The sequence below is a fragment of the Borostomias antarcticus genome (assembly GCF_949987555.1).
Source record: "Borostomias antarcticus genome assembly, chromosome: 19".
NCBI classification, from domain to species: domain Eukaryota; kingdom Metazoa; phylum Chordata; class Actinopteri; order Stomiiformes; family Stomiidae; genus Borostomias; species Borostomias antarcticus.
In genome coordinates, this window is record NC_140252.1 from 12,649,508 (window position 1) to 12,662,149 (window position 12,642).

At 51.5% G+C, this 12,642-nt stretch overlaps 1 protein-coding gene across 1 annotated transcript in view; it reads left to right on the forward strand.

The window, feature by feature from the left end:
- Positions 1 to 12,642, forward strand: part of med23 (mediator complex subunit 23) — a 32,066-nt gene that overhangs the window by 17,766 nt on the left and 1,658 nt on the right. Inside the window, exons 16-26 of the mRNA XM_084453980.1 lie at positions 833 to 1,007; positions 1,656 to 1,819; positions 3,016 to 3,140; positions 3,261 to 3,466; positions 5,101 to 5,281; positions 5,865 to 6,035; positions 7,925 to 8,141; positions 8,480 to 8,716; positions 9,387 to 9,552; positions 10,670 to 10,742; positions 11,405 to 11,619. Of these exons, the coding sequence (XP_084310106.1) occupies positions 833 to 1,007; positions 1,656 to 1,819; positions 3,016 to 3,140; positions 3,261 to 3,466; positions 5,101 to 5,281; positions 5,865 to 6,035; positions 7,925 to 8,141; positions 8,480 to 8,716; positions 9,387 to 9,552; positions 10,670 to 10,742; positions 11,405 to 11,619 (1,930 nt within the window). The remainder of the gene's footprint in view (positions 1 to 832; positions 1,008 to 1,655; positions 1,820 to 3,015; positions 3,141 to 3,260; positions 3,467 to 5,100; positions 5,282 to 5,864; positions 6,036 to 7,924; positions 8,142 to 8,479; positions 8,717 to 9,386; positions 9,553 to 10,669; positions 10,743 to 11,404; positions 11,620 to 12,642) is intronic.

Consider the following 12,642-nt stretch of genomic DNA (forward strand, 5'->3'; position numbering starts at 1 on the left):
GAGCGAGTGAGAGCGAGGACCAGAGCAGACACCGTTTGTAGCTTTGTCACTAAGTATTGATAACAAGCTTAGTATTTCACAACTTTGAGCTATCGTATTTGATGAACATGGATGCTGACACTGAACAGCTTTTTAAAAAGCAACACGACAGTGGAGACGGTGGGCAAGTAATGACTGGTGTATTCCCCAACACCGATTAACACTAACGACCGCGCCAACCCTGTCTGTGTCCCTCGCTCTCCCTTCTCCCTCCATCCACCCCCCCCCCTCTCTCTCCCTCCCTCTCTCTCTCTCCCTCCCTTTCTCTCTCGCTCTCCCTCTGCCTCCCTCCCTCTCCCTCATTCTCTCTCTCTCTCCCTCCCTTTCTCTCTCTCTCCCTCTGCCTCCCTCTCCCTCACTCTCTCTCTCCCTCCCTTTCTCTCTCTCCCTCTGCCTCCCTCCCTCTCTCTCTCTCTCCCTCCCTTTCTCTCTCTCTCTCCCTCTGCCTCCCTCCCTCTCACTCCCTCTCTCTCTTTCCCTGCCTTTCTCTCTCTCCCGCTCTCTCCCTCCCTCAACCTCCCTCTCTCTCTCCCTCCAGGCTCGCTGCTGATTGCGATTGATTATCTAACAGGACTCTTCTAACCAGGTCCCTCTCTCTCCCTCTGTCCCTCTCTCTCTCTCTAGGCCGGCAGCTACTGATTGTCATTACATCTCAGGGCTCTCCTAATCACCTCTCTCTCTCCCTCCCTCTCTCTCTCCCTCCCTCCCTCCCTCCCTCCCTCCCTCCCTCCCTCCCTCCCTCCCTCCCTCCCTCCCTCCCTCCCTCCCTCCCTCCCTCCCTCCCTCCCTCCAGGCCAGCTGCTGCCCAACGTGTTCAAGTCCCACGCCTGGGGAATCCTGCACACCCTGCTGGAGATGTTCAGCTACCGCATGCACCACATCCAGCCCCACTACCGGGTCCAGCTGCTCTCGCACCTCCACTCGCTGGCCGCCGTGGCGCAGACCAACCAGAACCAGCTGCACCTGTGGTCAGTACGGCCCCCCGCAAGCGACCGCAGCTCTTAGCCGTACACGACCGCTCGGTCAGTAAGGCCAGGCCCTCAGGGGGTGACCTGGACCCGGGCCGGTCTGTCGTAAATGAATAAAGAGATGGGGACGGCTGTTATTGAGCGGAATTGATTCAGTCTGGGCCAGTTGACCGCAGAGACCCAGGGTTCCAGCTCTGGTCCGCAGGGCTGTGACCTGGGTCAAGGCTGCACAGATACTGGGTCACCGTGTGTTACGCAGTACACTCCCACTCTACAGTCAGGAGATTCACCTTGGGGCGACTGTAGCTCAGTTGGTAGAGCGGGTCGTTCAATGATCGAAGGGTCAGTGGTTCGAATCCCAGCTCCGACTGCACACATGTCGAAGTGTCCTTGAGCAAGACACCTAACCCCAAATTGCTCCCAATGAGCAGGTTAGCACCTTGCATGGCAGCTACCGCCATTGGTGTGTGAATGTGTGTGTGAATGGGTGAATCAGAGGCCATTGTAAAGCGCTTTGGGTGCCGCTAATGTGGAAAAGCGCTATATAAGTGCAGTCCATTTACCATTTACCGTGTGTGTTGTGTGTGTTGTGTGTGTGTGTTGTGTGTGTGTGTACGTGTGCGTGTACGTGTGTGTTCTCCCCCGCAGTGTTGAGAGCACGGCGCTGAGGTTGATCACGGCCCTGGGCAGCTCCGAGGTCCAGCCCCAGTTCACGCGCTTCCTCAGCGACCCCAAGACCGTTCTGTCCGCGGAGTCCGAAGAGCTGAACCGGGCCCTGATCCTCACCCTAGCCAGAGCCACCCACGTTACAGGTCGGTCCGGTCCCCCGACGTGGCCACAACATGTCTCCCCCATGTCTGTTCAACGTTTGGTTTTGATGTTTGACTTGATTGTCCACTCCAGTTTGTTTGGAGGACATTATTTCCGGTAAGGCGGGTCCTTCACCCTATAGGACAGGGGTAATCAAGTAAAGTTCTAAGAGGTCCAGTTTGACAAAGTGGCCTCAAGCCAGGGTCCAGTGGTGATGCGTGTGTTTTTTATGCCCTCAACATAATTTTGATTTGTTTCCTTGTATATTCCTATCAAATTATTGTATAGCAGCAAGTATGTTACTGTGAAATACGCATGGAAGTTAAAATATTGTTGACTTCAAATCAAAGAAAGTAGGGTACATTTCTCGGAACATATGAGACAAACGAGAGAATGAATATATACAACTCGGTCCACTTGATGGAACGCCCTATTTTCAATATATATTTTTCTTATTTTAGAGCATGGCATGTATAGGCTGCGTTACTTTTGTCTTATATTATCTCACTTCCCTCTTCATTTGTCGTTACGTTTCTCCGGTCACGCAGTGTCCAACTCCAACTAATGTTAGCAAGGAATCGCTCTGATAACAGTAGCGTTAACGATAGCTAGGCTGTCACATGTAGACTGGGTGACGTCAGGCAATAAACACACAGATTCGATTGGCTAGCGACGCGTGAGATAGTAAACAAATGCTGTAAAATACTACAAAGGCTGTGCAGGCTCAAACTAGTTCCTACGCTCCGTCAAAAGGGAGAAATTCTCATGAATTTATCGGGTTATAAGACGCGGTCCGGATTGGATGGCTTCTGGGTCCAGATCCGGACCGCGGTCCGCCTGTTGGTGATGGCTGCTATAGGAGATGTAGACAGTGGTTCTGATTGGTAGCGTCGGTTTTCAACACTGTTCTAGGAACGATTTTCAATAGAGATGTCTCCAGGCATCGGAGGCGGAGGTTTCAAAAGTCTGGTATCACAAGACTAAAGCTAGAGTACATTTATATGATGGTGTTCTGGTCAGGGTTCAGTGTTTTATAATGTTGTCCTCCGATCACTGGGTTTATAATGGCATGGTCTGACCACTGGGATTATAATGGTGTGGTCTGACCACTGGGATTATAATGGTGTGGTCTGACCACTGGGATTATAATGGTGTGGTCTGACCACTGGGATTATAATGGTGTGATGTGTCTCTCCAGACTTCTTCACCGGGTCGGACTCCATCCAGGGGACCTGGTGTAAGGACATCCTGCAGACCATCATGAACTTCACGCCTCACAACTGGGCGTCGCACACACTCAGCTGCTTCCCAGCTCCGCTACAGGTACACACACACACCCTGACCCTAGCAATGAACTTAAGCCTGGCTGACCCCCAGCCCTCCTGGATGTAATCACTTTAAGGGGGTCAGCATTCCCTCTTACCGTTCTCCCTGTGTTCCCAGGCGTTCTTCAAGCAGAACAACGTTCCCCAGGAGAGCCGCTTCAACCTGAAGAAGAACGTGGAGGAGGAGTACAGGAAGTGGAAGTCCATGACCAACGAGAACGACATCATCACGCACTTCTCCATGCAGGGCTCGCCGCCCCTCTTCCTCTGCCTGCTCTGGAAGATGCTGCTGGAGACCGACCACATCAACCAGATAGGCTTCAGGTAGATATACGCCTACCAGATAGGCCTGAGGTATAGATATACGCCTACCAGATAGGCCTGAGGTATAGATATACACCTACCAGATAGGCCTCAGGTAGATATACACCTACCAGATAGGCCTCATTTATAGATATACACCTACCAGATAGGCCTCAGGTATAGATATACGCCTACCAAATAGGCTTCAAGTATAGATAATAATCATACATTATATTTATATAGTGCATTTAATAGATAATAGATCTATATAGAATAATAGATTACATTTATATAGTACCTTTCTAAAACCCAAGGACCTTTCTAAAACCCAAGATGTACACCTACCAGATAGGCTTCAGGTAGATATAGACCTACCAGATGGGCCTCAGGTAGATACAGTCCTAACAGATAGGGTTTGCTGTGGCAGAGTTGTTACGTGGAGGTAGAATTAGCGGCTGTGAATGGTAAGCATGTCTGTCATGAAGTGAAGTGGGCATCGGAGGCAGGGTTTGTAATCCCAGGGTGCAGCTGGGGCCTGACCAGACACAGCCCAGTTGTGTGGCCTTTTGGGAGGGAGACAGGGAGACAGAGTCTGCGCACACACACACACGCACGCGCACACACACCTCTTCAGCCCCCTACTTGTCATTCTAATGTGTGTCTCCGAAGATAACCGCTAACACAGTAGCTGATGTAGAGCTCAGACAGCCTCTCTGCTGTCATCACCTGTTCCTCTGTCTCCTGCAGTCTCCCTCCGGGGAAGAGAGACGGAGACATCGCAGAGGAGGGACAGGGAGACGGGATCGGAGCTCTGCTTGTCACTAGTTGTAGGAGCGGGATCATGACAGCTCGTAGTTTATAGAACCCTCCAGAGATTCACTCTGCCACAATCATTAAACACTCCGACTCCCCCTCTCCTTCACCTCTCACGTCTTGCCATTTACTTGACTGGAAAGCACTTTGTGACTCTGTATCTTGAAAGGTGCTATATTAATAAAACTTATTTACTTGCCTCACCCTTCTGTGGAGAGGAATGACCGTAGAGAGAGAGAGAGAGAGAGAGAGAGAGAGAGAGAGAGAGAGAGAGAGAGAGAGAGAGAGAGAGAGAGAGAGAGAGAGAGAGAGAGAGAGAGAGAGAGAGAGAGAGAGAGAGAGAGAGAGAGAGAGAGAGAGAGAGAGAGAGAGAGAGAGAGAGAGAGAGAGAGAGAGAGAGAGAGAGAGAGAGAGAGAGAGAGAGAGAGAGAGAGAGAGAGCTAGCTGTGGTCTATTCTAGCAGTCTCCAGAGTGCTATTCCTCTCCCACATTTGATTAGCAGGGCTTTTAAGGCGCGGTTAACACATGTGGAGAGCTTTTAAGCTGAGAGCTCAGAGGGAACAGTTTTGAGGGAACGTGGATCTGAAGGAACAGCTCCTTAGAGAACAGTTCTGAGCAAACAGATCTGAGGGAACCGCTGCTGGCTGGCACGGCCATTATAGAACAGCTGTGGACATGCTGTCGGAATGCACACTCTCCCAAACGGTGCCGGGGTGTGTAACAGCTCGGTGTTGAGGTGGTGACGAAGTGTAACATGGAGACAGATGGGTCTTATACTCACAGCGTGCGTGCGTGTGTGTGTGCGTGCGTGTGTGTGTGTGTGTGTGCGTGCACTGTGCCAGGGTGTTGGAGCGTATCGGGGCGCGGGCGCTGGTGGCTCACGTGAGGACGTTCGCTGACTTCCTGGTGTACGAGTTCTCTACGTCGGCGGGGGGCCAGCAGCTCAACAAGTGCATCGAGATCCTCAACGACATGGTGTGGAAGTACAACATCGTCACCCTGGACAGACTCATCCTCTGCCTGGTAGGAACACACACACACACACACACACACACACACACGTGCGCTAGAGATGCGCGGATGGAGTTTGAGCGCACCCGAATCCGCGTGCACTCATCAATCATCCACCCGCCACCCACCCGACGGAATTATCTTCTAAAATTTAGAGACCCGCACCCAACCCGCCAAACATGAAGTTATTGTATTTACATTTAAATTATGTCCAGCCATTCATGCTCATTCGCTTTTCATATAGGCGCATTTTCTTGACTTTAAAGATTATAAGCTCGCTTTCGCAGGATCTCGGTTGTCGAAGTGGTCGAGGGTATTTGAGTGAGCTGCTGGCAGGTCTCGCGCTTTCTCGCAGTTGTTATAATATAATATTTATAATTATAGTAGTTATTAAATATGAATATAACTGACAAATCCACCCGAAATTTATCACAATGTTGATTTTTATTGGAAATATCCGCAATATTTGCATCTAACGTGCGCACACACACACACATAGTGATCTAATTCATCTAAAAGGCTAAAGTCAATCCTCTCTTCTCTTTCTTCACATTCCTCCCCCTCTCTGCTCCCCCCACTCCGCTGTGTTGCCCAGGCGATGAGAAGTCATGAGGGGAACGAGGCGCAGGTGTGCTACTTCATCATCCAGCTCCTCCTCCTCAAGCCCAACGACTTCCGCAACCGCGTCAGCGACTTCGTCAAGGAGAACGCCCCGGAACACTGGCTCCAGAGCGACTGGCACACCAAGCACATGACCTACCACAAGGTACGCCCCTTCCCCCCCAGAGCCAATCTCAGTGCAGCCCGCGTGAGGGGTCAACAAATCATGTTACACCAAGCACATGATCTACCACAAGGGACGCCCCCCCCTTCCCCCCCAGAGCCAATCACAGTGCAGTCTGTGTGAGAGGTCAACAAATCATGTTACACCAAGCACATGATCTACCACAAGGGACGCCCCCCTCCCTTCCCCCCGGAGCCGGTCACGGTGTAGCTCGCGCGAGTGGTCGACCAATCACGTTAGACCGAGCACATGACCTACCGCGAGGTCCTGCCGGGGGCGATCACAGTGCGGCAACCCCACGTCAGGGAGACGGTCACATTACCCGCAACCTTTAAGGTATCAGCCAATCACAGTGTATCTACCTGCCAGATGTAGGCCAATCCAGCAGCTCTTCAGGGACAGGGGTTAGAGGTCAAGAGCGTGCTGGGACTGAGAGAGAGAGACAGGTCAGGCTACCCTCAGCTCCAGGAGAGAGAGAGAGAGAGAGAGAGAGAGAGAGAGGTCAGGCCAGTCCACCAGAGCTCCAGTAGAGAGAGAGAGAGAGAGAGGAGGGTAAACATGGTGCCCGCTGGTCATGGAATTTCTGGAATATCATGGAATTTAAAAAAGTCTATTCCAGACATGGAAAGTCAGGGTATTTGATCGTTTTTTGGGGCCATGTCATGGAATATCAGGGGGGTTTGTGTGTAGCATGTTTACATTTTAGTTGCCATTTATTCAAATCTAATATTTTCCATGCATTAGCCTGTTTTCTCAGGTTAGTTCACCCATTTCCCAAACTGCGTGAGTGGTTGTTATGGTCACTTGGGGGCGGCTGTGGCTCAGTGGTAGAGCGGGTCGTCCAATGATTGTAGGGTTGGCGGTTCGAATCCCACCTCCTCCTGTCCACATGTCGAAGTGTCCTTGGGCAAGACACTGAACCCCAAATTGCTCCCATTGAGCAGGTTAGCACCTTGCATGGCAGCTGCCGCCATTGGTGTGTGAATGTGTGTGTGAATGGGTGAATGAGAGGCCATTGTAAAGAGCTTTGGATAAAAGCGCTATATAAGTGCAGTCCATTTACCATTTACCATTGATTTTTCAGAGCCCATTCATCCCCTTCCCGCTCGTTCATTATAGGTCATGGAAACGCAGCGTTTTAGTCATCGAAAGTCAGGGAATTTGACCTTTGACCTATAGCGGAAACCCTGGGTAAATGTCGGGCCATTCTTCGCGCTCCGCCCCGCCCCCTGGCCGTGTGAGAGGAACCTGACATTTCCAGTACCCACCGGCGTCCTCCTCTAAAGGACAATCAATAGTCCAGAGGTCCAGGGTCCTTCTCTAAAGGACAATCCATAGTCCAGAGGTCCAGGGTCCTTCTCTAAAGGACAATCCATAGTCCAGAGGTCCAGGGTGCATACGCTGACCAGGGGTGGACAGTCCACAGTCGTTTGCCTTCTCCTAGTCCAGTTGCACCAGCGCATACCCAAGGCCTACCTTTCCCACAATCTTCCTTTTTCCTTTTTCTGCTGGAAGTTACAGATCAAAAAGGACATATCTCCATCGGGAAACGATTCATTTCAATCTCTGGCTCATCACGGCATGGCGATTCCCAGCGGAGGACTTTCGCCGTTGCGAAAAGTAATTAACGCAAGCGGCGTCTTTCTGGTGCCACGCGTAACGCACCTCGATGTGAAACAGTGTCATGACGAGACGTGCTTTGCGTGACAGCGGGGGTGCGAACGCTAAGTGGTCGCAGAAAATCGAGCTTCGCGCACTAAAAATGGACTATGAGTTGACCTATAGACTCCATCCCAGCCCCGGTCTGGGGGTGTGTATGTGCTATTTCTGACCGTGTGTGTGTGTGTGTGTGTGTGTGTTGTGACCTACAGAAGTACCCGGAGAAGCTGTACTTCGAGGGGCTGGCGGAGCAGGTGAGCCCGCCCATGCAGGTGCAGCCCCAGTACCTGCCCATCTACTTCGGCAACGTGTGCCTGCGCTTCCTGCCCGTCTTCGACATCGTCATCCACCGCTTCCTGGAGCTGCTGCCCGTCTCCAAGTCCCTGGAGACGCTGCTGGACCACCTGGGGGGCCTCTACAAGTTCCACGGTGAGGAGTCCGGTTCTGAGGAGAGGAGGGGGGGGGGGGCAGAGGAGAGGAAGGAGAGCAGGGGGGAGGGGAGGAGAGGAGTGAGGGTAGAGGAGGGGAGGAAATGAGGGAGGAGAGGAGGAGAGGCAGGTGGAGACGAGAGAGGAGGAGAGCAGGGGAGGGGAGGAGAGCAGGGGGGAGGAGAGGGAAGGGTTTAGATCCATCCCTCTACCACCATGATCTGAACTTGTACTGTGTGTGTGTGTGTGTGTGTGTGTGTGTGTGTGTTTGTGTGTGTGTGTGTGTGTGTGTGTGTGTGTGTGTGTGTGTGTGTGTTCGTGTTCGTGTTCGTGTTCCAGACCGGCCGGTCACCTACCTGTACAACACGCTACACTACTATGAGCGTCACCTGCGCGAGCGCATCAACCTGAAGAGGAAGCTGGTCCACGCCATCATGTCGTCGCTGAAGGAGAATCGCACGCCGGGCTGGTGCCTCAGCGACACCTACCTGAAGTGCGCCATGAACCCGCGCGACGACAACGTCTGGGTGCCCGACGACACCTACTACTGCAAGCTGATTGGACGCCTCGTCGACAATATCCTTCACCGGTCAAATCCAAACGAGGGTTACCGAGACGGCATTTTGTTTTAGCCCACGGGGGCGTGGCCTCCTGTTGCCGCACCGTAGTGGCGTGGAAGTTTTTCTGAGATGCTCCGCAGATAAATTCAGCACAATTAGCGTTGAGTGTTTTAATTGAGAACCATGTAGTGCAGGAACAAAATGAAACATTTTCCATGTTCCGTTCATTAACTAAACGAATGCATTCGTTTCGCTTCATTATTCAGTCTGAAAGTGCTCTCATCGCAGCTGTTGCAGAAGGAGTCCTCAACGATTAGCTCTTCCCCTAACCAATCACAGCGCGCAGCTTAATTCTGTCATCGCATTCAAAGGACGCTGATTGGCCTGGATGGAATTCCAACCGAGAAATCACTCTCAGCTTTTCCAGACCCTGAATCGCATTTCAAAAATTCTGATTCAGGCTATTTAACTCTGGCAGTAGGCCTTGCAAATGAGGTCAGATTCATAAAACTTTGTCTACTAAATTTAAATGTGATGGAAAATAGTCTATAGGAATAACTTCTAGACGACATCATAATGTTGAAACCAGCCATGTCGGGGTTGGGTTTAGGGCTGTAACTGTGTGGAGACCATCATATCTATGACAGGAAGAATGACTGGTTTAAACCATCCTTAACTCCTCCCACCCATGGCTGGCAAGTCACCTGGTCCGTTCCCCAACTGTGATTGGCGGTTCAACGAGTTCCCCAACCCGGCGGCGCACGCGCTGCACGTGACGTGCGTGGAGCTGATGGCACTGGCCGTGCCGGGGAAGGACGTGGGCAACGCTCTGCTGTCTGTGGTGCTGAAGAGGTACACACACACACACACATACACACACACACTTAACACACACACTTAACACACACTTTACACACACATATACAGATACTAATACACTCTTACCACACACTTAACATACACGTACTAGACACACACACCGGATCACTCTTACCATAGGCACTTAACACACACACACATACTACACACACATACTTAACACACATTCTAGACACCAAAAGAGGCACACACACACACGATGTGTGTGATGGTGTTGTGTCGTTCAGATTCAGAAAACGGTAGAATTAGAGCGCCTGGCATAACATCCCATAATACTCCTGTTGTTGTTCCTCACTTCAGCTATGACTCAGCTACTAGTGTTTCTCAGTCCCAGCTGAGTGGCATGGTTATGTAGAGCACAGCCAGTGTGGTGGTGTGTGTGGGTGGTCGGGGCGCCACGGAGCACAGAACTCACGGTTCCAGAACTCACGGTTCCAGAACTCACGGTTCCAGCGGTACAGTATCATGGTTTTGAGTGATGGATCGGAGCATTTTGGGGGGATCAGCAAAAAAAAGAGGGGAGACAAATATATAACGTTGTTTTCCATGTATTTTTCCAAAGTGCTCCCCACGCGACTTAAATGAGGCTTTTCAAGTTTTTCTCATCCTCCGCCAGCGCTGTAGCCATGATTTTTTTGCATAATGAACCTAGCGTTCAGAGTAAAACAAACAGCACGCACATTAACCTCGTCTGTCTCCTCACAGCAACCCAGCAGGGAATTATTACTTGGCCATTTTGCAATTAATCTGTGATCCACACTGAACCGCGGGGGACGATCAGCTACGTTGTGTGTGTGTGTGTGTGTGTGTGTGTGTGTGTGTGTGTGTGTGTGTGTGTGTGTGTGTGTGTGTGTGTGTGTGTGTGTGTGTATGTGTGGTGTGTGTGTCTGCGTGTGTGTGTGTATGTGTGGTGTGTGTGTGTATGTGTGGTGTGTGTCTGCGTGTGTGTGTCTGCATGTGTGTGTGTCTGTGTGTGTGTGTGTGTGTGTGTGTCTGTGTGTGTGTCTGTGTGTGTGTCTGCGTGTGTGTGTCTGCGCGTGTGCGTGTGTGCGTGTGTGTTAACCGGTCACCTGGTGATCTGTGTTTTCAGCCAGCCCCTGGTGCCTCGGGAGAACATCACGGCCTGGATGAACGCCATCGGACTGGTGATCACAGCCCTTCCTGTAAGACACACACACACACACACACACACACACACACTCTCTCTCTCTCTCTCTCTCTCTCTCTCTCTCTCTCTGTCTGCCCCCCCCCACACACAGTCTCTCTCTCTCTCTCTCTCTCTCTCTGTCTGCCCGCCCCCCCCACACACACACTCTCTCGCTCTCGCTCTCTCTCTCTCTCTCTCTCTCTCTTTCTCTCTCTCTCCCCCTCCCTCCCACACATGCGTACACTCTGCCTCTGTGTCCTTTATCCTGAGCCGATAAACATCCGACATGTCCTCTACTCAACACTTTGCATGCCAGACACTCTCCGCCCGGGGCTTGACTACGACTGTGTCTCCCTCTCTCCCTCCCTCTCTCCCCCCATCTCTCTGCCTCCCTCCCTCTCTCCTTCCCTCCTCTCTCTCTCCTTCCTCTCTCCCTCCCTCTCTCCCCCCATCTCTCTGCCTCCCTCCCTCTCTCCTTCCCTCCTCTCTCTCTCCTTCCTCTCTCCCTCCCTCTGTCCCTTTCTCTCTCTCTCTCTCTCTCCCCATCTCTCTGCCTCCCTCCCTCTTTCTCTCCCTCTCTGTCCCACCCTCTCTCTCTCTCTCTCTCCCTCTCTCTCTCCCTCTCTCTCTCTCCCTCTCTGTCCCTCCCTCTCTCTCTCTTCCCCTCCCTCTCCACAGGAACCTTACTGGATCGTGCTCCACGACCGCATCGTGAGCGTGACGGGCTCGCCGGCGCTGACCACGGAGGCGGAGTGGGCGGGCTACCCCTTCCAGCTGCTGGACTTCACGGCGTGCCACCAGTCGTACTCGGAGATGAACTGCAGCTACGTGCTGGCGCTGGCGCACGCCGTCTGGCACCACTCCTCCATCGGACAGCTGTCCCTCATACCCAAGTGAGGACCACGCGCACACACACACACACACACTCCGGGCCGAAGTTTGACCCCCTTGACCTCTGTGTAGCCGTGTCAGAACCAGGCCAGGTCCATCCCTCTCCCCGCAGCGGAGAGGCGTGCGTTCTGCCCCCCACACTGACCACCAGGGCTCTACCCGACTCTGAATTTTGTGAGTCGAGTCAGATTCGCCCGTTCAAACCAGAGATTCAACGATTCGTTCCTTTTTTGTTTTCATATGTCTAGGCTGAGGGGAGACCGCGGGAGTCGGGACAGCTGTCAAACTTTAAACTCAAACTTGCAGGCAGCATAATAAAAGACGCCTGTTTTTCTTCTAGCACACATTGTCCATCTACTTCAGATGCCCCTTTGTTTTTATGCAGTGTTTCCCATAAGCCTACATTGGGGTTGGGCGATTTGACAACAGTCTCCTCAACTGCAGTTTAGTGCCGCCTCCAGCTCTCGACAAAAACACTAAGACCTGCCAACCTGCACACATTGAGTAGTAGGCGCTCATTTTTTGTGTCCCATTGATTTATTACATTACATTACATTACAGTCATTTAGCAGACGCTTTTATCCAAAGCGACTAACAATAATTGCATTTAACGTAGGAAGAGCCAATGTACTACTACTTGCCAGAACTCACAAGTGCATCTTCTTTCTAAAACAAGTGACTAAGAGCATAATCTAGTGCTGAAGGCAAAGTGCAAGAATCACAATCTAAAGTACAGTCCAATATAATCCACTCCGAAATGTCAGCCAAGCACCCAGCTATGCGTGTCTCCACTTTTGTATCAGAAGGGGGAAATGACAGAACCAGTTGGGTGTCATCGGCATAGCAGTGATATAGATTTATGTTGTAAACATGTAATCTGTGCGACCTTGAAATACAATTGCAGCGCATAACTGTTCTGGTGTGACCCTTTTTCCATCCAGACGATTTGCTAGTTTAGCCTACACACTCATGCGGTGTCGTTCATGGTAGCGGTGAAAAACAAAGTTTTCCTCCCATGACTTAAA